The sequence below is a fragment of the Suricata suricatta genome, chromosome 6 (assembly GCF_006229205.1).
Source record: "Suricata suricatta isolate VVHF042 chromosome 6, meerkat_22Aug2017_6uvM2_HiC, whole genome shotgun sequence".
In the NCBI taxonomy this organism is placed as follows: Eukaryota; Metazoa; Chordata; class Mammalia; order Carnivora; family Herpestidae; genus Suricata; species Suricata suricatta.
This window is the reverse complement of record NC_043705.1, coordinates 47,340,894-47,366,929: the sequence shown is the minus strand read 5'-3', so window position 1 is coordinate 47,366,929 and position 26,036 is coordinate 47,340,894. Positions and strand designations below refer to the sequence as shown.

Genomic DNA, 26,036 nt, shown 5'->3' with positions numbered 1-26,036 from the left:
CCTGGGGCCTGCTTCAGATTCGGTGCCTCCCCCTCTATCTCGGCCCCTCCTCTACTTGTGCATTCTATCTCAAAAATAAATAAGGAAACATAAAAAAATTTCTTTCCTTCTGCCCCTCCCACTTGTGTGTATGCACTCTAAAATTAAAAGACTAGTAAATTTATATATGTTGAGATTACATTAAATTGTTTACAGTGTGCATCTTTTTAATTTTTTAATGTTTATTTGTGAGACAGAGAGAGACAGGGTGTGGATGGGAATGAAGGGTAGACCGAGGAATAGAGACAGAATCCGAAGCAGGCTCCAGGCTGAGCTGTCAGCACGCAGCCCGACATGGGGCTCAAACTCACAGGCCGTGAGATCATGACCTGAGCCAAAGTTGGATGCTTAACCGACTGAGCCACTCATGCACCCCTAGAGTATGCATCTTTTTCAAATGATTTCCTACTTTGACTGACTTCTTAATTAACCAACCAACCAACTACTCATTCCTTCTGGATTGGGTTAAAGGTTTTTACAGTATTTTTCTTTTCCCAACAGTGATTGGATAAAATCAAGATCCCCCAAAATCTTGAGCTTCTCCTAATGAGAAGCTGGAAGTCAGACAGACAGATACAATAGGAGCACAGAAAATTACCTGGCTTCCTCAGAAATCTAAGACAAGCACCAGTGAACATACATTGTTATGAGGAAGAACTTTTGAAACAGAGAATTGACTTTTTAAACGGAAATTTAGAATGTGATATGTTGAAACAAACAGTCTGTTTATATAAGCACTTGCCTATGACTAAGAGTCAACTGGAATATAGCTTACTTTTTCCCTTTTTTCTTTGAATATTTGCCCTTGAGTAGCTATAGTGCTGAGGGTCTGCAGACACGATACTATGTCCTTCCCTTCAGACCATCAGACAGCTGATGCTGGATTTTTTAGTCAACCACCACCATTTCTTACATAAACAACTGCTCAGCACTATGTTTGAGAACAGGAAGTGGAGAAGGAAGAACAGAGTTGTCCACGATTTAATGAAAGAACAAAGAAGAAGGACAGCTTCGGTCTAATCTGACCAGCATCCAGACCAGTGGCCCTATGTGAAAAAGGACTGGTATCTGTATTCTCAGATTTGCAATTAGTAAAACTTGATCTTTCTGCTTTCCCTTGCTATAATGTACTTAAAACAATCGTTAATCCCTAGGGAAATTTATTTAAATCAGCTGAAATTAATCCTATAGATAGCTTGAGACATCACCGCCTCAGGACACATGTCTTGATCAAGCTGCAAGAATCACAGACTTCTTAATTAGAATTTGCTGTAGCTGGATTTCTGCTTGTCTTATTCAGTTTTTACAATACTGTGCTGCTTTCGGAATATTACCCTTAATGCTGAAATCTGTACATCTGTTTAGTAATAACTGTTGTCTCTCATATACCTTTCCTCTTTTCCTGTAAGTTCATGTTCCAAATCTACTTAAGTCTGTGGAAGAGAGAGAGAGACTGAAACAAACAGCAGCCAGCTGACGCATAGACAGCTCACGCTGTGAAGCACAGGTGTAAATCATCCAGATTTTAAAACTGGACTGAACTGATTGAGTCCCACATTTCTCTGCTTTCTTTGAAAAGGCTGCCTCTGTGTCTCTTTTCATACACTGGCCTGCTTGTAAAATAGGAAAATCCAAGGGGGTGCGGTGATACAGAGGGGTAACTGTTTTCTGTAAGCCAAGCTTTACTCACTCCGTCCATGCAGAACTCAGTAGTGGGAGGGTGGGGAGAAATGGCATCAGAAGCTGATGGGATCTGGAGCAGAATGAATCAGTTCTCTCGGGAGTGTGAATGTCTAATGCGTATAAAATTATGCATAAGTCTGAGAGCCAATGTGTGAATCTGTGTGAGCAAATCTGTACGTGGGAACGAGAGTGCATGCGGTAGAAACAAGTCTACAAGGAGAGGGGGCCATCACCCACACACATGGGTCTCATGGCTCTCAGGTAAATGACCCCATCTTTTGAGGAGTAAAAGAGACTGATGTGCAGCAAAGCTAGCAACTAAAGCAAAGTGGGACAGAGATGTCATTCCTTTCAAATTTACTTTTTAAAAATCTTAAAAAAAATCTTTTTAAGGATTTATTTTTGAGAGAGAGCATGAGCAGGGAAGGGACAAACAGAGAGGAAGTCAGAGACACCGAAGCAGGATCCAGGCTCTGAGCATGGACCGCAAGATCATGGTTTGAGCTGAAGTCGAACATGTAACTGACTGAGCCACCCAGGTGCCTCACTTTAAAAAATCTCTTATGTAAATTTTATTCTTTCACTTTGAAAACAATCAAAACATAATTGAAAAATCCAGGTGGAATCAGGAGAAGAAGGCCTAAACTCAGTGAACATGGCTACAAGCTGTAACATGAATACTGAGAGAAGGAATGAGCACGGTTAGAACCAGTGCACCTGTGGCCATCCATGCAGCCGAGCCTCCCTTTCCCGTGATCTAAGTGGGAATATTATCATCCAACCCAAAGCTCTTACAAGAAGACAGCATATATAAACCAGCAATGGTGCCTGGCACACGGCAAATATTAACTCTCTACAAAGTGCTAAGTTGGCATCAAGGGACGTCTAACTTGCAGTGAGGGATCTGAAACACGTTATGCGAAGAGAAGGAAACTGGATGATATCAAATTAGCAGGTTGGCTTTATTACATGAACTGTCACTGAGTACGATGTTGAGAAAACCCTGACGAGTTAGAGCTCCTTCTAATGAGACGGTGAGTTCCCAGCCCACGCGATTTTCACAACGTCACGGAATCGGGGTCACTCTGAGCCACGGACATGAGTGGCAGACTGAGACACAGATGCCGATGAAACCTCCAACAGCCCTGGTTCATCTATCCAGGGAAGCATCGTGTGTTCCACTGGAATACAGAAGTCTGCAATCAGCCTCCTGACTGGCTGGACCAATGGGTAGAGTCCCATTCAAATTCTGAATTAAAAATAATTAAAATGAAGGGGAAATCTGTCAGAGATGTAATGAGAGATTAAATCTGAGAAGAGCAAAAGAGGAAAAAAGTTTTGGCTGATTGGTAGAAGCTCCCACAGGCAGCTTGTAAGCCCATTAATGGCTTGGCCTGCATCCTGGGCGTTTAGTGATTCACAGCTTGTTTAACTTCTTGTATATTCCCAACCATTCCCCGAAGTGTGATATACCTCATCTACTATACAGTTGTTTAATTGCACTACAAATGAGTTTACTCAACCAATTAGAACTCCAAATACTGCTAAGATATACACCCAAATTTTATACAAGGGGTGTTTCACCCATCATCTTACTCTAGAATTCCACTGCCAATAAAGCCCATCAGGGCTCAAACCCAGAGACTCATTAAATCAAAGTTCAGTCTTTTCCCTAATGAGGGAAGAAATCCTCAGATGATCTTGAAAGCTAACATGAACTAAAACCAAATAATAAACAAATGAAACTCACAAGCAACTGTACGCCAAAATAATTTCCTTAGGGGGAAAAGTTTCAATGAGGCCCTTGAACAAAGTAAAATATTCTAAAAATAAAATATCCGAAAACATTTATAAGCTACATGAGGAAATATACCATTTGACATCATCCTGAAAATAAATCAGGGAAGCAGAGGAAGGACTCACAAATATTTAAGTTCTTCACTAAGTGAATGGTGTGGAAAATACTAGGTTAAAAAAAAATCGTAAGGAGAAACATCCCTTGTGGCATAACAGAAATGGCTTCTATCTCATCTGCTCCGATGTGTGATAAATAGCAATAAAAATGTCTGTGGGATTGTTTATAGCTCTCCATATACAGATGGAATTGAAATTAATACTTAATTAAACTAGAGCTCTTGGGCTGTCTGAGATGGATCAGGACACAGTATGTGTATTAATTACCCTTCCTGTTTCTTAGTAACTCAGAAGGATCTTGTCACCACTGACCCTATGCTGTGAGAAGAGAAGCTTATGTCTATGAAAATGAATCAAGAAAGGGGCACCACCAGGGTGCCTGGGTGGCTCAATTGGTTTAGCGTCTGACTTTTGGTTTCGGTCAGGTCAGGATCTCACAGTCCGTGAGTTTGAACCCCACATCGGGCTCTGCAGTGACAGTGCGGTATGCTTGGAATTCTTGCTCTCCCTTTCTCTCTCTGGCCCTCCCTTGCCCTCTCTCTCTATCTCTCTCTTTAAATAAATAAGTAAAACATTAAAAGAGGAGTGGGGCACCACTAATGTGATCAGATTAGAGCACAGACATCAACTGAAAAAAAGCCTTGGTGTGACATAAAGACTAAAGGAAGAGAACTGCTGTAAGTTTTCCAGCAGCCTTCTTGCTGAAGTGCTTCTCTCACAACACTGACTGGTGGTCAAACTGAAAAGTCCTGGTTAAGTTTTATGTAGCAATGCTGTATATGAATGGATGTATGTTTAGAAATAAAGATTATACATGTATCCAGATGTAGACGTGTGTGTTTGCATATTTACGACCAAGAGCCACGTATTTCTGCACCCCAAACAGTGGAATAAAGAATGCAGAAACAGGTGTATATATATATATATATATATATATATATATATATACAAATTTTCCTTTACTTTATAAAGCCTCCTTCTCCATACCTCTAAAATAACTCCAGGTCACTTGATATGTTTTTTTGATGGCGGCTCCAAATGAAAAATGATTTTAGCTGCACATTTTACCCACCAGTGAAGGAGTGGTGATCTGAAAATTCAAGCCCCTAATGACATGTATTTGGCCTAAGATAAATGTGAAGAATATATTACTCAGGTGTGTTAAAATACAATAGACAGTTTTCTTGAATTACTCACCCATAGGCTCCATTGCTAATCAATTTGATCGTTTCAAAATCACTTTCCCGAGGTTTCCTTTGAAGTTTCAGGGAAGCGTTAGAGCTCTTGGAAACAAAAATATGGAAGTTAGAAAACAGTTGAGAACTCAAGAAAATGATTTTAACAGCAACATAAATAATATTTGCATGATATGCTCCGGTGTTTGATAAGCTGAAGTGCAGTATTCCAGCCAAAGGAACCTGAGAGACAACTTTAAAGATCAATGTCACAAAGCAGTGCTGATTCACTACTTCTCACGACAGAGCCCGAGTCTCGTGCAAGTGAACCCCCATTTCCGAGAGATGAAGGCACCAAAATTTTGCAAATTTCCAAGTTTAATTTACCTTTGTACACTATTCTTGTTAGCCTCATCCTAGTGTTTTCATGTTTTGAGACAAGTCCAAAACGTGAAACCTTAATTCAGGTTGCAGTCAGCCAAAAAAGAATGGGCTGTTGTGGAGATGATGGCTACGTGAACGCCGGTCTGTCCCCTACCTGAGGATGCCTGTGTCCTTCCTGCAGTCACTTTCTTCTTTCAAAAAAGTAGTCCGCAACAAAGGGACACTTGAACAGACAATATGTGCCTTTCTTTACTTCCATATCGTTACTGTTAACTTAGCTATTTATTTTCAACAAGAGAGCTGTTTAAAAAGTTGAGCTCAGGGGCGCCTGGGTGGCTCCGTCAGTTAAGCATCTGACACTTGATTTCGGCTCAGGTCATGATCTCATGATTTGTGATTTTGAGCCCCACAATGGGCTCTGCACTGTCAGTGTGGAGTTTGCTTGGGATTCTCTCTCCCTCTCCCTCTGTATCTCTCAAGATAAATCTACAAACTTTTGGAAAAAAAATAAGTTGAGCTCAAAGGAAAATAATAAGCAAAATGTTTTGTTTTGCTTTGAAATCTCTCATAGCCCATGTATCTTAGCCCTGAGAGGGTGAGCAGTGACAGACCCTTTGCGCCCGCTGCAGAGCCCAGAATTCCTTTCCTATGATTTTAGAAGAAACCCTATGAGTCTAAGGTGTGTGTCACCCTCCCCAACCCAACACTGTCATGTGCTAACACGCTGTCCCATTCATCTTTTGGAGACTTAGGTATCCAAATTCCCACCTTCCTCTCTGCTTGAGTTCTCTCACCATCCTGGATGACTTCAGGTGACTCACCCAACACCTTGGCCTCAAGGCTACTTGAGTTGCTCAACCGAACAACTCTTTCTCTCCTCTATTTCTCCTTGGCTTCTGGCCACAGGCCTTGGGTCCCATCATCACTGCTAACACCCCATTACAGAAAATATAATTCAAGACAAGGACCACACACTTGTTCTGCTATTCCACTCTGATGGGTCCCCACAGCTTTGGGCTGAAAGGTCCTGTTCAAAGCCCACCTGTCTCATTAACTCTTCCCCATCTAGGTGACCTCATTCATGCCCAGAGATCTCATGCCATGTACATAGTTGGCAGTTTCATGGCTCTTCTTGAATGTCCCCCCTGCCAAAAACTTAAACACCTTCAAAATTGTTATTAACTATGATGGAATTAACAGAAACAGCTATTGGGATGCCTGGGTGGCTTAGAGGGTTGAGCTTTTGATTCTTGATTTAGGCTCAGGTCATGATCTCATGCTTGTGAGACTGAGCACTGCATAGCCTGTTAAGATTCCTTCTCTCTCTTTCTCTCTCTCTCTCTCTCTCTCTCTCTCTCTCTCTCTCTCCCTCCCTCCCTCCCTCCCTCCCTCGCTCGAAGGCTCCCTCTCTCTCTCTCTCTCTCTCTCTCTCTCTCTCTGCCTCTGTCCCCAACTCATACACACTTTCTATCTCTCGAAAACAAACAAAACCCCAACTATCATTTATTTAGCATTTAGCAGTGCTGCTGACCTAACCATCTAACACAAACTACCTCACTTAATATTTTATCTTTATTTTACAGAAGATGAAACTGAGGCACAGAGATCCCCACAACTCGCAAGAGGCACAGCAGCTTTAAAATTCAGGCAATGATACTACAGAGCCTGGGCCCCTAGCCCCCGGGCTACACAGCTGCTCCTCTCTCTCCTGACCACCTCCAACTGGATGCAGGCTGATTCCCCCTGGTGTTCACCATTAGGGACGACAGCATCCTGAAACTGTCCCCTGTGTCACTGCACAGGCTCCTGAGTGGCTTCCCCAGGGTCACCCCTGCATGCTCCCCTCACCCCATCTACTGTCTGGACTGTAGTCAGAGGACTGTAAGCCATGACTCTGGGTCACCCTCCTGTCTACCTGTCTCCACCCCACAAACACACCCATTTCCTCCAAAGTTCAATAGCTTCCCACTGTTCCTTGCAAGCAAAGATCTGACACGGACGAGCAACAAGGACACGTGTGTCAGGTGTTTACCCAAGCTCTCCAATCTGTGTGGTCCCCCTGCCCTCACCCTCAGCTGTACTCTGCTCCCCTGTGGCGGAGGCTCTGCCCAGGATGCTCCCCGGGCCTGGAATGTTCCCTCTGCCCCTTCTCATCCTGGCAGCTTCTCCTGCCGCATCTCCTGCGCCATTTCCCTGGGAGATGTCATTGGACTGGCAGGCCTAAGGTCAATTTCTGTATGTTTAGTAGTACACGGGCCTTCTTCTTTGTTGAACATATATTCAAGTTCAGCATTTTTATTTTTTCGTAAAGGATTTCTTTTTGTTGATTTGTTTCTCTTTGAAAAAGGGACTAAAGTTATGTGCTTATTACTGCCTTGCACATAGAAGCACAATACATGTTAGTGAAGAAATAAGTAACACCCTCCAAATCTCCAAATGTTGATAAAAAGAAAAACTGACATATTTCATCAAGAAAGACACTTACACTCACTGACTCATCTGTCTCTGGGGTTTCTGCTGTCCCACTGTCGTAGTTTCCCAACTGAGCCATTTCTAAGTTAAAAAAAAAAAAAAAAGAAAGCAAAGTTTAAGAAAAGTATAATTACGACTAGATAAGTAATTTCTTGAATATTAAAAAAATTGACTCTATACTTCAATATATTTTCCATGGGAAAATCTTAAATTAAAAATGGTCAGTGCCGTCAGCTTCCATTTTTGAAATCATTCATTATGTGCTTTTCCCTAGAACCCCTTTTCTTATGAACACCTAGACACAGTACCTGGGAGCTGGGCCTCTGCTTCGGCTAGCGGGACTCACTAGCCTACACAATCACCCCAGGGTGGGGCTGGGGGGTAGATGTGTGTCAACGACTGTACTTAAATAGGATTCTGGAGAGAGGCAAGTCTTCCCAGGCTCCGAAAGGCATCAAAGATGCAATGGCCACAGAGAGGATCCCCAACTTGTGGCTGAGTATTCCTTACTCCATTTTTCACATCCACTGAGCAATATCCTCCTCCTGGCACACTAAGAATTTGCAGTGTGTCACCAAGGGAGTAGTAGTTGATAAGAGAGGCTGACAACGAGAAGACCTGAGGCACCGCCACAGTCAGCACTTACTGGGACCGTCTAACCTCAGGCCCTTCCTCCGTAAGATGAGAACAACGTATTTATCTCTTACGAGTTTCTCGCCAGTATGATACAGAGTGTTCGTGTAAGGCTCTTAGCACGTTGACTAACAAAAATTAAGTGTTCACTGAATACTGAGTGTTAGTTATTATTACTAATTACATCATGTAAAGTAGTCAATCATGGGCCGGATGCCACATCTTGACAAAGTATGACCTTGGTGGTCTGGTTCAAAGAGACAAAAACAAAAAAGAAAAACAAACAAACAAACAAAAGACAAAGGCATTTAACCGCTCAACTCACAATGGAACACATCTCTGAGTCTACCTAAGTAAATGAAGAAACCTAATTCATTTTATGTTCATTTTAACTTCTACACCTGAAGAGAAAAAGATGTTTAATTAAAAAGATACAAAATATGAAGGAATTTCCTCCAAAACTTTCATAGGTAGTTATCTCTGAGTGGTAAGACCACAGGTATTTTCTAATCTTTCAAAATTGAGCATGTATGCTAAGTTATATATATATGCATATATATATATACATAAGTTATAGTTATAGTTATACATAAGTTATAGTTTTTAGTTACCTATTCTTATATGCATCTACAAGAAATCCTTAGGCTCTCATTTCATGAATTCATATTCTTATAAATCTAATCATCCTTTTTGGGAGAGATTACACATAAAAGATATGAAGCAAAACAACAATGGAGTGTTGTCTCTAGATAAAAATTAACAAACTCCAGAATCTGCAGTAAGTGAAGACTGTCACTAACTTTCTCAGTTTACCAGTAGTGGAAATTCAAGAACAAAAGGAAGCTCATACTAACTATGTGCGTCCTTGTGTCATTCCAGGGATGTCAACATCCTCTATGACTAGCACTTTAGATTACTGGACTGGGAGGTGAACTAAAACGTGCTCAGTTGCAGAGATTCTCAGAGAAAAGACCAATTTTAATATTGTTTAAGTAAAAAGGCAATAGCACCTAACATTTATTAAGCATTACTGCATCTTGGTAGAGCAATAACTCATATAATCCTAAAAACAACTATATAAATAGGTACCACTACCCTGGTTTTACGGAAAGAAAACTGAGGCGCAAAAAGGATCATCAAGAGCACGGTCAAGGTCATAGTCTGCGGGACTGATGCCAGGGGCCACATCTGGGTATTCCCATGCCACACCCTCACTCCAGACTTTGGAAGGTCAGGCTGTAGGGCTGGCAGTGCAGATGTTGACAAGAAGGCAACAGATATAGATCAGAGTTTGTAATGACAGCATGTTAAGTGATAATAAATAGATGAAAGATTATCCTCAGATCGGAGTCAAGAAAATGAAGTGTCAAGAGTTAAAAACACAACTCCTAGTAATAAATTTGTATTACTAAGCTCAAAACTGGTCCAAGATCACTATCACATTTTACTTAGAGTCTCTAAAAAAGTACACAAATGGGCCTCAGAGTATTCACCCACCAAAGTTCGCCTACAGTGTTATTTCCTGCCAGGTAAGAAAAGTGTGAAGAGCTCACTCGCTCCACAATTCGAGGGCTGAAACAACCTTAACTCTACCAGCGTGAACAGTCACTATAATAGACTTTGACAGCCTCCCCACTCCAATTATTTTCATAAAAAAAACAAATTAAAAGATGGTTCTGTTTTAAATAGGATTTCTGCTAAATAACTATTATCTGGGAAATACATATTATTTGCAAGCAGTGGGTAGTAATGGAATGGAACCAAGAGTCAGCTTTTGAAGCAGGAAGCTAAGGCATCATTTTGTAATGCCTGAAGAGATTTTTAAAACTCATCTAAATACCATTAAACATCTGCCCTTTTTATTTCATTGATTTAAACCATTTCTGAAGACTCATGATTCAAAAAGGTAAAGATGGTAATTTAAAAGCCATGGGGAAAAAATCTCTCCCCAGGGAACTTTTCAGAAAAGCAGCCACCAGGCTCTGATAAGTGATGCATCTGTTGTGGTATTGCTTTCGGTACAGTATAAATTTATCTGGCATTATCTCCCCGGAATGCATGCATCATTTCCTTGGAAGCAAAGATCGGATGGCCGTAAGAGCAAACAAAGCAGGGGAAATGGGAGAGCATGGCAGAGAGCAGCAGGTTCTCTCGCTTTAGATGAAAAAATATCTGGGCCAACAGTTACCATCATTACAAACAATTTAGCAAGATAAACACTGTTTGCAAATTCAATTTCATGAACCAGGATGACAATTTTGAATGGAGGAGTCTACGATTGTTTTTGACTCTTTTTAGGCAGTATGTAACTGGAGTGTTTTAAATGACCATCCCAACATTAAGGAGCAGGAAAGGGTAGGGGGCCGGGAGGTTAGTTTACCAGTATTAGATTTTTTAAAAACCACCAACTGGGTGCTTATTCTTCAGTGTATTTAATAGCATTGGATATTTTGTTTTTTCATCTGAAACAACCAGAAATGCTTTCTCTCCTAAGGCTTAACAAAACATCTCCCCCGGCCCTTGGACACTCCTGTATCTATCATTTTTTCATAATTTTTTATGCAAAAATAAATCTACCAACACTGCCCCTGATCTACATCTACCATCAGTTGCACTATTCCGCAATTACTTTAAATGTCACTTTTAATTTAATTCTAATTAATTTCTTTAGAAACATCTTCAAAAATACAAGTGTACTTGAGGAGAACCCAACTGAGCTTTGCCAGAGAAAAAAATAGAGAAGACTGAAACTGAAACCCTTTCAGGACACTCTGGCATTGTCGGGCTGACAGGCCTCTAGGATTTCAAGACCTATTCCCATATTCCAGGTACAACACAAAACAGGTCATGTTCACCTTTTCATGTGGAAAAAGTGAAGTCGTGCTAAGTTCTCGTATGAAGTCACAGGGCAGATGCAAGTAAAAGGCCATTCCCACCAAGGGACTCACCTTCCAAAGGATCCTTATTGAGCCCCAGTTGGCTAATGATGTACCTGGGAATGTCGGTTTTAATACCCTGTCCCTCTTTGGCATGGCCTTCTGCTGCTTCCAACAGGTAGTAAAATTCTTCAGGATCAAATTCCTAGCAGAAGATAAACATAGATGGAAACTTACTTGAGTCAAAATTCTCTGACATTTCATTATATGAAGTACTTTCACAATAACATTTGCTGGATATACATGGTCGTGGCTTATGCAAGAGGAAGCAAATGACTTTTGAAAAGTATTTAATCCTCCCTTTGTATCTGAAGCCTTTCATATTCTCAGGCAATACATTTAAGTCCATGGTAACTCACAGAACGACCATTTCCTAATACCTTGTAATGCAACTTTGAAGGTACTATGTATGTCCATTTAAGGTATCTATCTCACGGAAAATGAACAGGTCTAACATTTAAATTATGCCTTTTGGGTAAAATTTTAAAATCCATGGGGTGCCCCAGTGGCTCAGTGGTCTGAGCATTAAACTCTTGATTTCAGCTCAAATCATGATCTCAAGGTTCGTGAGTTTGAGCCCCGCATGGAGCTCCGTGCTAACATCACAGAGCCGGTGTGGAATTCTCTCTCTTCTCTCTCTGCACCACCCCTACTTGCTTGCTCTCTTTCAAAAATAAATTTAAAAAATTTAAAAAAATAAAACATTAATAAAATAAAATCCAGAAATTTTATCCCAAAGTTTCAGTTTCTCTTTACCCATAAATAGCCACAAAGGGAGTAATGCTAAAATAAGTATTCTCAAAGGGTTTGCAGGAAACTCCATTACTACAGAGGTGTCCATAGATATTTTTAAAAATCTCGATATTGCCACTTCTATCAGTATATCTTAACATTAATACTCACATAGTGTAAAGATAAAGAAAGAAAAATATAAAAGTAATGCATTTGATTACTTATTTTAAAAATTTGGCAGCACATTTTATTCACGTATTTTACTCTCTTTGGCTGTTACTGCTGGGATGTAATAAAAATCTTTAGGATTCCATCCCTCTACATGGATCCCATGGGTTTATGCGTCATAAACAATTATGTTTATGGATTTAAATGACAGCTGCTATTTTTAGTTGTATTTCCTAAAGGTTATCCCCCCAAGGGTGTTACCCATTTTGATCAATGCCCCAAATAGGCAACTTTGGAATATCAGCACTTCACGTGAATTACTCGAGGGTGTCTAAAGGTCATGTATAAAGACAGCTCACTGCAAATGGAGTAAAGCCAAACCAACGTACACACTTGGTGTCCTTTCTGCAAACCTACAATGACACACAGTACACGCTGGAAACAGCAGGTGTAAGACCACCGGTTGGCAAATGTCCCCTAAAACTCTGAAGCCCCGGTTTCAACTGAGCTTTAAATAGCGCTGAAAACAGCTACATTTTCTATTCTGCTTGTGAGTTCACTTGTTTCTATCTCTGCGAGGCTATAGTTCTACTTTTTCTCTTCTGGTGTGGAAAGGTGACTGAAAAACTTGATTTCCTCTTTTAAGGGAAGATCTTCTATTAGCATATCTGCCGCTGTGCAGAGCATCAGGTTTGAATGCTAAATGGTATTTGCCCCCAAATGAAACAAATGCAAAATGTGCATGCGTGTGGTACGTAATTCAAAAAGTACAATGGGAGACGCAGAACAAAATCAGACTTCCTTTTGCTGGCATTTGCCAGTCACACAGTTCTCCTCCCAGAAGCACCCAGAGTATTTTTTCCCCCTTTCTCCTTTCAGAGACAATGCCAAATGATGCTTTTGATTCTGTGGTTCTAAGGGTCCTGGCCACTGATGGAAAGACCTACTCTCCCAAGCTCGGCCCGGTCTCCTGAAGATTTCCCCTCTCCTGGGACTCACTAACTATGCACTGGTATACATTCGGGGTGGGTCTGTGAACATTTCACTATTATCAAAAAAGCTATGAATGTTAATCAAAATAAGGTCAAAACCCCAGCAACCCCACCCTATACCTGTATGTGTGTAAGGCTAATTCTGCAAAGCTGTATTCCACATGTTACAAATATTATTAAATTGTACAAATTGTAAAGTGTTACAAACACTTTAGTGACCAGGAGAACATAAAAGTGAGGGCCAATACAATGCTAAGCCCCTTAAAACTATTCTTAGGTTCAAAGCTTCATATGTGTTCATAGTGCGGACTGAAATTGCAACCAAAGTTACATAAAACAGAAAGTTTTAAATAGGAAAAGGATTGATAAAATGAACTAATCTCTGAAAGTTTCCCTTCTTGTGGTCTGTATGAGACCCTACTGTACTTGCCCAAGTTGGATGCTGCCGAGCATTATTTCTAGCATGCCACCTTTTAAAATCAAATAATAATAACTACAGGTTATGATATATCACTGATGTCCCTCTCTTTGCATCTTGCAAGCACTGAAAAAGCAAGGCTCAGCAAGTGTTTTTAAATTAGCCGTCACACAGTAACTGTGCTAAGGTTAAAAAGCACATTAGTTCATGATTATCCTTCACGTTTGACCAGAATGTGACGTGATTATCACTTAACACAGCACAAGTCCTACAACGCTTACTAAAAACCAGAAAACAAAAATCACATCAGGATGTTCCTCATAAACATTCACAAGTTGTACTTCCTCCTGTTGACTCTTCCCATTTAACTCCTGTCTTTGAAGCCAAAAGACACTGGAAGGTTCCGATGGTCACTGCTTTCCCACAGTTAACAGTAAATACTGGAGCGACATCTAGGCGCAACTTACCAGACACTCTAATAATCGAGCTGGGCGGGCAATTACAATTAGGATCTTTCGAACCAGTTGTTTAATAAATGCCAATTCTCCACTTTCAGAACGATCATGAGCCTACAAGAAAGCAATGAGAAGAAAGATGACATAGAGTTGCTCTACTCAGTAGAAAAAGGAAATCAGCAAAGCACGCTAACTAGATTATTAAAAATCTCCACGAATTAAATGATTTAGAAAATACCTTTCAAGAATTGATAAGCAGACATTATCTCTTCAAAAATGGGCACCATTAAACTTCTTTATCTATAAAATGGCTCTATGAGCTAAATTTCAATGGCCTAATTTTGATTTATTAGGTGTTAAAAATCAAACGTTAAAACTCTTCATGTGAACCACAAACAATGGAGAGATTAAGAGATTATAATACATTAAGTACATAGTACAAGTGGAGTGGGAGGCTGATAAGGAAGCTTGATTTATCAGATACAGTAACTTTAGTATGAAATGGCTAACACAGTGAAGGGCTGCTTTGGTTATCCTGGACATCTAACACGGTCACGAAATATACTTCACATGTGCACTGTGATTAGCCTATAAATTTGTTATTTTACAACATGTAAGAAGTGTGCACTGCTGATTTCAAATGCAAGGGGGATAATGTTTATACCTGGATATATTTATACCAATTTGATTTCACGTATTGAATAAATAACACCTAGGCACTCAACTCAGTAAAATTTAACTGACGTTAAATCTTTTTAAACTTTATGTTATGGGGCACCTGGGGGGCTCAATTGGTTGCGCATCTGACTCTTGATTTTGGCTCAGGTCATGATCCCAGCACTGTGAGATTCAGACCTGTGTGGGCTTTGACTGAGTACGGAGCCGGAGTAAAATTCTCTCTTGGGGCGCCTGGGTGGCTCAGTCGGTTGAGTGTCTGACTCCTGGTTACTGCTCAGGTCATGATCTCACGGTTTGTGGGATCAGGCCCTTCATTGGGCTTTGTGCTGACAGTGTGGAGCCTGCTTGGAATCCTCTCTCTCTGTGACTCCTCCATTCATGCATGTGCGCACCCACACACATTCTCTCTCAAGATAAAGAAACCTTAAAAAAAAAAAAAGATTCTCCCTTTGTCCCTCTCTCCCGTTCCTGCAAACTCTCTCTCTAAAAAGTAAAAAAAGGTAATTGACTATTTGTAAGTTTTATGTTATATGTTGCCTCCTCAAGCACAAAAATCATCCTGAGAATAAAACTCAGTTTAAGAGTAATTTTAATTTTGGGGCTGCTTAGGCAGTTCAGTCTGCTAGGCTTATACTGTCTGCATAGAGCCAACTGGATCTTCTTTCCCCTTTCTCTCTGTCCTTTCCCCCGCTTGCACATGAACTCTCTCTGTCCCTCCCACATTTGCACCCTCCTGCATGAGCTCCCTTTCTCTCAAAAATAAACAATCATTAAAAAAAAATATCGGGGAGGAGGCAAGATGGAGGAGAAAAAGGGAGTTCCATACTTCCCACCCACATCTCTCAAACCAAGAAGGGCTGAAACCAAAGGACACAAAACCACAAGAGTCTGGGATGAAAAGAGACAGAGTCCACTAACAAGACAGACTCATAGGGCTATCTTAAGAAACAAGCCAAAGTACATATGGTAGAGAGTCCCAAATATCACTACGAGTAGGGAAATAACCAAAAGCACAACAAGAGACACCAAGGGACACCACTAAAAGAACACTTACTGAATGGGACAGGCTGTGGACAATGAGCCTCCTTTAATATAGTAGAACACGCAGGTGCAGAGCACATAACAAACTTTTAAAAAACTTATAAGAGACAGAAAGCTGGCCAAAATGATGAAACGGGAGAACATTCCTCTAAAGAAACTCCAGAAAGAGGTGATAGTTAAAGAACTGGTCAAAACAGATATAAGCAACATAAATGACCAAGAATTTAGAAAAATAGTCATAAAATTAATTGCTGGGCTTGAAAAAGGCATGGAAGACACCAGAGAAGCTATTGCTACAAAGACTATGTACCTTAAAAGTAGTTGTGATGAATTAAAAAAGTTGTAAATTAAAAATGAATTAAAAATGTGGCCACTGCATGGATTGAAAAGGCAGAGAAAATAGGTGAATTAGAAGACACAATTATAGATAAAGAGGAAGCTGAGAAAAAGCGAGCTAAACTGATCCAGGAACACAAAAGGAGAATTCAAGAACTGAGTGATGCAATCAAATGGAACAATATCTGTATCATAGGAATTCCTGAAGAAGAAGAAAGAGAAAAAGATCCTGAAGGGGTGCTGGAGCAAATTATAGCTGAGAACTTCCCAGTTTGGAGAAGGAAACAGACATTGAAATCCAGGAGGCACAGAGAACTCCCCTCATAGGCAAATTTCTACACCACCTATCATAGTGAAACTGACAAAAATATAATGATAAGAGAGAGTTCTGAAAGCAGCTAACGGTAAAAGGGCCCTAACATACAAAGGGAGACATATCAGGGTGGTTGCAGACATATCTACTGAAACTTGGCAGGCCAGAAAGGAATGGCAGGAAATTCTCAATGTGATGAACAGAAAAAATATACAGCCAAGAATCCTCTATCCAGAAAGCCTGTCATTCAGAATAGAAGGAGAGATAAAGGTTTTCCCAAACAAACAAAAATTGAAAGAATTCATCACCACTAAACCAGCCCTACAAGAAATCCTAAGAGAGGCACTATGAGGGAAATGTTGCAAGGAACACAAGGTACCAGAGACATCACTACAAGCATGAATCCTACAGAGAACACGATGACTCTAACCCCATATTTTTCAATAATAAAACTGAATGTAAATGGACTAAATGCTCCAATCAAAAGACATAGGGTATCAAAATGGATAAAAAACCAAAACCTATCTATTTGTTGCCTATAAGAGACTCATTTTAGATCTGAGGACACGTTCAGATTGAAAATAAGGGGATGGAAAAATAGCTATCATGCTACTAGAAGTCAAAAGAAAGCTGAAGAAGTCCGACTTATATCGAACAAACTGGACTTTAAAGTAAAAGCAGTAACAAGAGATGTAGAAGGGCATTACATAACAATTACAGGGTCTATCCATTCAGGAGGAACTAACAATTATACACATCTACACACCAAATTTGGGAGCACTCAAGTATATAAAACAATTAATCACAAACAGGAACAATCTTATTGATAAGAATGTGGTAATAGCAGGGGACTTTAATACTCCACTTACAGCAATGGATAGATTAAATAGACAGAAAATCACTAAAGAAAAAATGGACCTGAATGACACAATGGACCAAATGGATTTGACAGATATATTTAGAACTCTACATCCTGAGGCTATGGAATTCACTTTCTTCTCAAGTATGCAAGGCACATTCTCCAAGATCGATCACATACAGGTCATAAAGCAGCCCTCAATAAATATAAAAGAATTGAGATCATATGATGCACACTCTCAGATCACAAAGCTATGAAACTTGAAATCAATCACAGGAAAAAGTCTGAAAAACCTCCAAAAACATGGAGATTAAAGAACACCCTACTAAAGAATGAATGGGCTAATCAGGCAACTAGAGAAGAAATTTAAAAAACATATGGAAACAAATGAAAATGAAAATACCACAACACAACTCTTTGGGATGCAGCAAAGGCAGTCGTACAAGGAAAGTAGATTGTAATCCCAGCCTACCTCAAGACACAAGAAAAATAACAAATACAAAATCTAACAGCACAACTAAAGGAACTAGAAGCAGAGCAGCAAGAGCACCCCCAAACCCAGCAGAAGAAGAGAAATAATAAACATCAGGGAAGAAACCAACAATATAGAATCCAAAAAAACAATCGAACATATCAATGAAACCAAGAGTTGGTTTTTTGAAAAAATAAACAAAATTGATAAACTTCTAGCCAGGCTCCCAAATACACAATATCACGAATGCAAACGATTTATTACAATCAATCCCTCAGAAATATAAGCAGTTATCAGGGAATACTATGAAAAATTATATACCAACAAATTGGACAACCTAGAATAAATGGACAAATTCCTAAACACACATGCATTACCAAAATTCAAATGGGAAGAGATAGAAAATATGAACAGACCCATAACTAGGGAAGAAATTGAATCAGTTATCAAAAATCTTCCAACAAATAAGAGCCCTGGGCCAGATGGCTTCCCAGGGGAATTCTACCAGACACTTAAATCAGAGTTAATACCCATTCTTCTCAAGCTATTCCAAAAAATAGAAATGGAAGGAGAAGTTCTGGACTCATTCTATGAAGCCAGCAACACTTTGATTCCCAAACCAGACAAAGACCCAGCAAAAAATGAGAACTACAGGCCAATATCCTTGAGGAATACAGATGCAAAAATCCTCAACAAGATACTAGCAAATCGAATTCAACAGCACATAAAAAGAATGATCCACCATCATCAAGTGGGATTCATTCCTGGGTTACAGGGCTGGTTCAATATTCGTAAATCAATCGATGTCATACGTCACATTAACAAAAGAAAAGATAAAAACCATATGATCCTGTTGATAGATGCAGAAAAAGCATTTCACAAAATACAACATCGTTTCTTAATAAAAACCCTCGAGAAAGTCAGGATAGAAGGAACTTACTTAAACATCATAAAAGTCATTTGTGAAAAGCCTGCAGCTAATATCATCCTCAATGGGGAAAAACTGAGAGCTTTCCCCCTGAGATCAGGAACATGACAGGGGTGTCTACTCTCACCACTGTTGTTTAACATAGTGCTGGAAGTCCTTGCATCAGCAATCAGACAACAAAAGGAAATAAAAGGCATCAGAATTGGGAAAGAAGTCGTCAAACTTTCACTTTTTGTAGATGACATGATTCTCTACATGGAAAACCTCACAGACTCCACCAGAAGCCTACTAGAACTGATCCATGAATTCAGCAAAGTCGCAGGGTACAAAATCAATGTACAGAAATTGGTTGCATTTTTATATAACAATAATGAAGCAACAGAAAGGGAAATCAAGAAACTGATCCCATTCACAATTGCAGAAAAAACTATAAAATACCTAGGAATAAACCTAACCAAAGATGTAAAAGATCTGTATGCTGAAAGCTCTAGGAAACTTAGAAGGAAATTGAAGAACATACAAAGAAATGTAATAACATTCCATGCTCATTGATCAGAAAAATAAATATTGTTAAAATGTCATTACTACCCAAAGCAATCTCCACATTCAACACAATCCCAATCAAAATTGCACCAGCATTCTTCTCAAAGTGAGAACAAACTATCCTAAAATTTGTATGGCACGATGAAAGACCTGAATAGCCAAAGTAATATTAAAGAAGAAAACCAAAATGGGAGGCATCAAAATCCCAGACTTAAGCCTCTACTACGAAGCTGTCATCATCAAGACAGTATGGTACTGGCACAAAAACAGACACATAGACCAATGGAATAGAATAGAGAATCCAGAACTGGGCCCACAAATGTATGGCCAATTAATTTTTGACAAAGTAGGAAAGAGTATGTGATGGAAAAAAGACTGCCTCTTTAACAGGTGGTGCTGGGAGAACTGGACAGCAACATGCAGAAGAATGAAACAAGACCACTTTCTTACACTATTCACAAAAATAAACTCAAAATGGATGAAGGACCTGAGACAGGAAACCATCAAAACCCTGGAGGAAAAGGCAGGAAACAGCCTCCTTGCCCTCAACTGCAGCAATTTCCTACTCAACACATCCCCAAAAGCAAGGGAATCAAGAGCAAAAATGAACTATTGGGACCTCATCAAGATAAAAAGCTTCTGCACAGCAAAGGAAACAATCACGAAAACTAACAGGCAACCAATGGAATGGGAAAAGATAGTTGCAAATGACATATCAGATAAAGGGCTAGTATCCAAAATTTACAAGGAACTCACCAAACTCCACACCTGAGAAACAAATAATCCAGTGATGAAATGGGCAGAAGACATGAACAGACACTTCTCCAAAGAGGACATCCAGATGGCCAACAGGCACATGAAATGATGCTCAGCATCACTCATCATTAGGGAAATACAAATCAAAACCACACTGAGATACCACGTCATGTAGTCAGAGGCTAAAAGGAACAAATCACGAGACTAGATGCTGGCGAGGATGTGGAGAAATAGGCACCCTCCTACACTGTTGGTGGGAATGTAAGCTGGTGCAGTTGCTCTTGAAAACAGTGTGGAGGTTCCTCAAAAAACTATCCATAGAACTCCCCTATGACCCAGCAATATCACTGCTAGGAATTTACCCAAGGGATACAGGAGTGCTGATGCATAAGGGCACATGTACCCCAATGTTCATAGCGGCACTTTCCACAATAGCCAAATCATGAAATGAGCCTAAATGTCCATCACCTGATGAGTGGATCAAGAAGATGTGGTATATATACACAATGGAGTATTACATGGCAATGAGAAAGAATGAAATGTGGCCATTTGTAGAAAAGTGGATGGACCTCGAGGGTGTCATGCTAAGCAAAATAAGTCAAGTGGAGAAGGACAGATACCATATGTTTTCACTAATAAGTGGAAAAGGAGAAACTTAACAGAGGGCCATGGGGCAGGAGAATGTGAAAAAAATAGTTGGGGAGAGGGAGGGAAGGAGGCAAACCATGAGAGACTCTTGAATACTGAGAACAAACTGAGGGCTGATGGGGGTGGGGAGAGAGGAAGCGGGGTGATGGGCATGGAGGAGGGCACTTGTTGGGGTGAGCATTGGGTGTTATATGGAAACCAACTTGACAATAAACTATAAAAAGAAAAAAAATAAAAATAAAGAATCATTTTAATCTTCAGAGATGTTTTCTCGAAAAACTGAGCTAAATTTTTATCAAGGCAGACATAAAACCTAAGTTTTAAAAGTCTGAATGTCAATTTATACACATGGTCACTTTAAGGCTGCTGTAATTTTTATATTGGTATGATCAACTTTCCGCTAAGGATTAAAAAAACGTATCAAGAAGATGCTGGTGCAACAGAATATAATTTCATAGATATATTAATAAACATGTAAAATCATTCTTAAAAGGGCTTTATTCTAAGAGCCAACCCTCCCATGAAAAGAACTAGATAACCAAATCTGTGAAATACGATTGTACTTAGTAGTCATACTAATTAATTAATTAAATAATCGGTTTGGATTACACAAATTTCATTTTAAAAACTGTAAAAATAATCCATTCATTCCTACTTCTTACTTCTAAGAATTATCAGCTGTAACCAAAGCCAAAACATACAATGGATATGCTAACTCAAATAATATTTTATCTACTAACATTATTGGGGGGAGAGGAGTTTTGTGAAGACAACACCAAACAAAATCACACAGTAAACAGGAGAAGAGAGAAGGTTTCCAGGCTGCCAAGAGCATGCATCAAGACTAACGGATCCCCGTGTTTATATTTTAAGTGTTGCTACTACAAAAAATACTGAGACCCATATTCGAAAGTAGATTATGATTTCCTATGGACAGTATTTTCTTTGGCTAAATAAACAAAAGTGAGAAAACAAATGGAGACACAAAGCATTTCATCTGCAACAGACTTCAACTTCAGGTCTTTAAAAAGGCATCAGTTAAATCAACCTGTTCAAAGCCTCAGGGGGACCGTGCCTGGGTCTGCAAAGGATTGACAATGGGGCAAGTGACCAGGAGATACCAGACACACAATGTCACAGCAGGCACACAATGTCACAGCTGGGAACTGACAACAATTGCGTCCTGGGGAAGGTAAAGGAAATTCCCACAATAAGGGCTCCATCTAAAAGGCACAAGTTCCCCTGTGTGAGTCTTTAGCTCCAGACTCTGGAAGGATGCTGTCAATGTGATTCTAAAGATAGTTTCAATTTTCACAAAAGGACTGAAGACAATGTTTATCCATGAAGATAAATAAGAATGTTTTTTTTTAAAATAAGAAAACATTCTTATTCATACTCAATATTCTTCATACCACAAGTAAACAGATTTCTTGCCTCAAAAGACAAATTTTTCTAAATATCAACAATTTTTATTTATTATATGCATATTCAGATGATTTTTGAAACCTAAGATTTTTTTTTTTTTTGTAATTGCCATGAAACAATCTGCCAGGTGTATTAGAAACAAAATTAAATGTGTGGGGGGGTTGGGGGTGGTGGTAGGATTTTAATGGAAGTAACTTTAGATACCGACTCTATCCCCTTCAGGGAAAACCTCTGAAAAAAAGAAAAACACAGGACTAAACTATTAATTACAGTAACATCCTGGGACAGAACTGTGGAATTAAGGAAGGAGTATCTCAAAGAGGCTGACCACAGAGTTACTCTCTTACTGCCTCTTCTATTTAAAAATGCAGCATTTAAGAAATACCATTTTCAAGATAATCTCATAGCAAGTAATATGCACAGTGTTCCCAGCATTTTTTCGGGAGCTAATTGATTAAGAGGAACAGTAGGAGTGAATTGATGATAAATCATAACAAATCAAGTATTTTGGCATGCATATATATATACATACATATATATACACACATACATATACACTCACACATACACATATATATGTGTGTGTATGTATAGGTATATATATATATATATATACCTTCTTTCTCCCTCCCTCCTTCCTTCCTCCCAATATCAGCCACAGTGCTAGGCACCAGGGAACTGAAGACAGTGTGATGTGATCCCTGGCCTTCAAGAGCCCTCCTGTACTGGCCAAGTGCAACCCCAAAACATGGTCAATGGGCCATGTTAGAGTTTTTACTTCTAGGCAGAACGGAGCCAGTGAAGAATGTTATGAGATAAATGTTCTTATAGCCACACAGAAGTAAGAATGTGGGAGTCAGGGAGTCACCACTGCCTCAGTGAACTGTCCAGATAGAAAGATACTCATTAGCCAGGCAGACACATGAATTTGAAATCAAAGAGCTGCTGGTCTGAGACACAGACCAGAAGCCATTAGAGTCCATAGGTCTTTAAGAGAGCCAACAAGATCACCAGGACAGAGGGGAGGAGCAGTGGGCCACAAATCAGATTATAGGAAAACCAGCTTTCAGAAAACAGAAGTTAGAAGACCTCCTGGAAAAAGAAGAGAAAAAATACAGGTACTAAAAATATCTTGGGGTTCCTGGGTGGCTCATTCAGTTAAATTTCCAACTCTTGATTTCTGCTCAAGTTCTGGGCTGACAGCATGGAGCCTGCTTGGGATTCTCTCTCCCCCCCGCCTCTCTCTCTCTGTCCCTTCCTTTCTCTCTCCCTCAAAATAAATCAACAAGAGCAACACAAAAAGAGTATCTTAAAAGCAGTGGGGTTATGAAGAGAGAAAAGGAGGAGTATAATATTGCTGAATAAAATAATATTCCAGTAAGAGACCTGCCCCAGTAAAACGTCCAGGGGATATGACGTTAAGGAGGTCAGCGGACTTCGGTGAGTTAAGAGGTCAGAAGCCATTCATTCAAGAGTTCTTCTATATGCTACACACCATCCGAGATGAACAAAACAGACAAAATCTCTGCTCACACCAACACCGATGCTGGTACCAGTCCCTGAACAATTACCAGTCTGTGATGATAGAGGTCCAATAACTGAGTGTAAGCATTTAGCAACTTGAACATTTTTACATTTTTTGTACACTCAAAGGTGTGATCATGTTCCTCTACATGTATTTTCATTTTCATTTATAGGAGAATTAGTGCAAGCCAAATTGGAAATTAAAAATGAAAAACAAAAACAATGTAATGAGCCCCCCAAAATACTCTGAGAGACACTGCCTTAATTAACTACGATCGCTTGAAATGTGAGAAATGGGCACAGAGTACAGAAAGCTCTGTTGGGATGTCTGGATGGGAAAGAAAAATAGTGACTGCTAGCCGGAGAGGCATCTTCTCATCTTGCCAGAACTCAATTCAGTAGGGGCAAATACAGATGAATTTCCAGAAGACTAGGATGCTAATATTTTCCTCCATGTCATTATTTACATATTCATGCTTAGAAAAAACAATTTACGGTTTTTGCTGACACGGGCATAACTTATGCCCTATGAGGTAGAGAAATACAATATATCCAAATATAGAGACTAAATAGGTTTTACTTGTAGGCTGTGGCTGATCCATTTCAGTCACGAGAGCGATATATGCACTGATTCCATCCTACCACACACATTCCTTCCTGCCCTGGGTGTTATCAGGAGCTACGCATTCAAGTATTAGGCCTAGACAGGTACCTGTGTTTATCTGTCTTTTGGAAATTGGATATTTTGTTAGAAGAGGAACTGACAGTAATGAAAATATAAGTCGCCCAATACCACGTGCAGGTTAATTAATAGGACCCATGGCCTGGAAGAAGCCAGCAATTTTCCATTTAGCTTTTCCTGATATTAGAACTAGATAGCATCATCAAATAACGTGCATGCACTCAGGCAATTTATAACTTTATGCTTGGGGGTGGGGGCAAAATCACTGCCTGAAAAATCCTTTACAATCCACTTATCCCAGAGCCATAGATTGTTGGGTCCCAAGGTTCCTGTAAAGGTTATTACATTAACTTTCTATTACTATAAATGATGATGAGACTCAATTTATAGCAAGTAGCCATCCGTTTTTCCTCTTTGCTTCCCTGGAATATGAACTCTATCTCATGGTTACAACGTGTAAGCAAATGCACTCATGAAATTTTTCTTTTTTCAGGGGAAAAGCAAAACAAATTGGAAAACTTCCTACGGCGGTTCATACCTCTTGTAGCAATTTATCTAATTTGTGCTGTAATTCAAGGAAGTACCGCGAGGTGATGAGACCCTGGTGGGATTTATCCAGACAATCTCGAGCTAGTTCAATAATCTGATGGTGAGTGAAACTGAGCACCCCATCCGCTAGAGGGAGAACGTGGTCAGGAGAGTAGCTGGTGATAATTTCCTTCAGACGTTCTTCCATCTGAGCTGTGGCCTATTCAGGGAAGACATGCACACGCAGATGTAAGACGACAAAGCACATTTGTTGAGCACCTTCAGATTAGTTTCTAGAAACTAGCTGTGTATACATAACGTCGTTGCATACTTGTCAAACCCACACAATACGCACCACTGGGAGGGAATCTTAATGGTAACTAAGGACGTTGGGTGACTATGATGTGTCAACACAGGTTCGTCGACGGTTAACTGGCGGGGATGCGGAAGGGGGGAGGGCGTGTGCGTCCGGGCGGGGGCTGAGAGGGCACGAGAGTAGACAGGAACTCTTGGGGCTTTCTGTTCCATTTTGATGTGACCCTGGAGGTGTTCTGAAAAATTAAGTCTATTTTTTTTTTAAAGCAGCAACAGCAGCCTTATCACACCGAAGAAAGATTTGAGGTAATCAAGTGAAATGGACTACCCTAGGGTGATAATTATTTTTTTCTTTCCTATCAAATATAAGACAGTCTACGAAGACTTCTTCAGGTAAGTCAAACAATACCGTGAATTGTTACGCTTTCGTTTTAGATCTTAGGCTCTTTCTTTCAGATGAAGGCTCAAAAATATCCGGTTATGTTTTTACCTATTCAAAACTTGGGGCTAGAATTCTACAGGGTGGGCCACGAGTTGTTCTGTTCAGCAGGTTTGAATGTACCAGGAACAAGTACTTATATTGTCCTTATCCTTCTCTCAATAAGCTGTATCATGTGCAAAAGACCAAGGAGATTCCCTTGGTAAGATAAATAAAAAATTTCCTTTCCAACTTTCATTTCATTCTGTGACACGCTACTGCCTAATCAGTATCCTTTGCTTATATTAATCATCTACTAGGGGGCAGGGGGGTTCCTCTTGGCCTCCTGCTCCCCTTCTAAAATCCTAACCAGCATTAACTACACAGAGTCAGGACCTATTTCCCTGGTGAACAAGTGACATGTAATTAATAGCTAAGACAGCTTTAATCAATGACATCAATGTCGGGCTCATTGCAAATAAGCACTTTGCTACTGATTTATGAAACCAGAGATTTCCTTTCATTTTCTTGCCTAGGGCTAACAAGTAGTGGGGGAGGAACAGGAACAC

General features: G+C 39.8%; 1 protein-coding gene across 3 annotated transcripts in view; it reads right to left on the bottom strand.

The window, feature by feature from the left end:
- MAST4 (microtubule associated serine/threonine kinase family member 4) overlaps positions 1-26,036 on the bottom strand; it is a 169,784-nt gene that overhangs the window by 43,363 nt on the left and 100,385 nt on the right. For all 3 annotated transcript variants that reach the window (XM_029942361.1, XM_029942360.1, XM_029942362.1), the window contains 5 exons: positions 24,745-24,954; positions 14,014-14,115; positions 11,249-11,381; positions 7,681-7,748; positions 4,834-4,919 (listed from right to left, as the gene is read on the bottom strand). In XM_029942361.1, the coding sequence (XP_029798221.1) occupies positions 4,834-4,919; positions 7,681-7,748; positions 11,249-11,381; positions 14,014-14,115; positions 24,745-24,954 (599 nt within the window). The remainder of the gene's footprint in view (positions 1-4,833; positions 4,920-7,680; positions 7,749-11,248; positions 11,382-14,013; positions 14,116-24,744; positions 24,955-26,036) is intronic.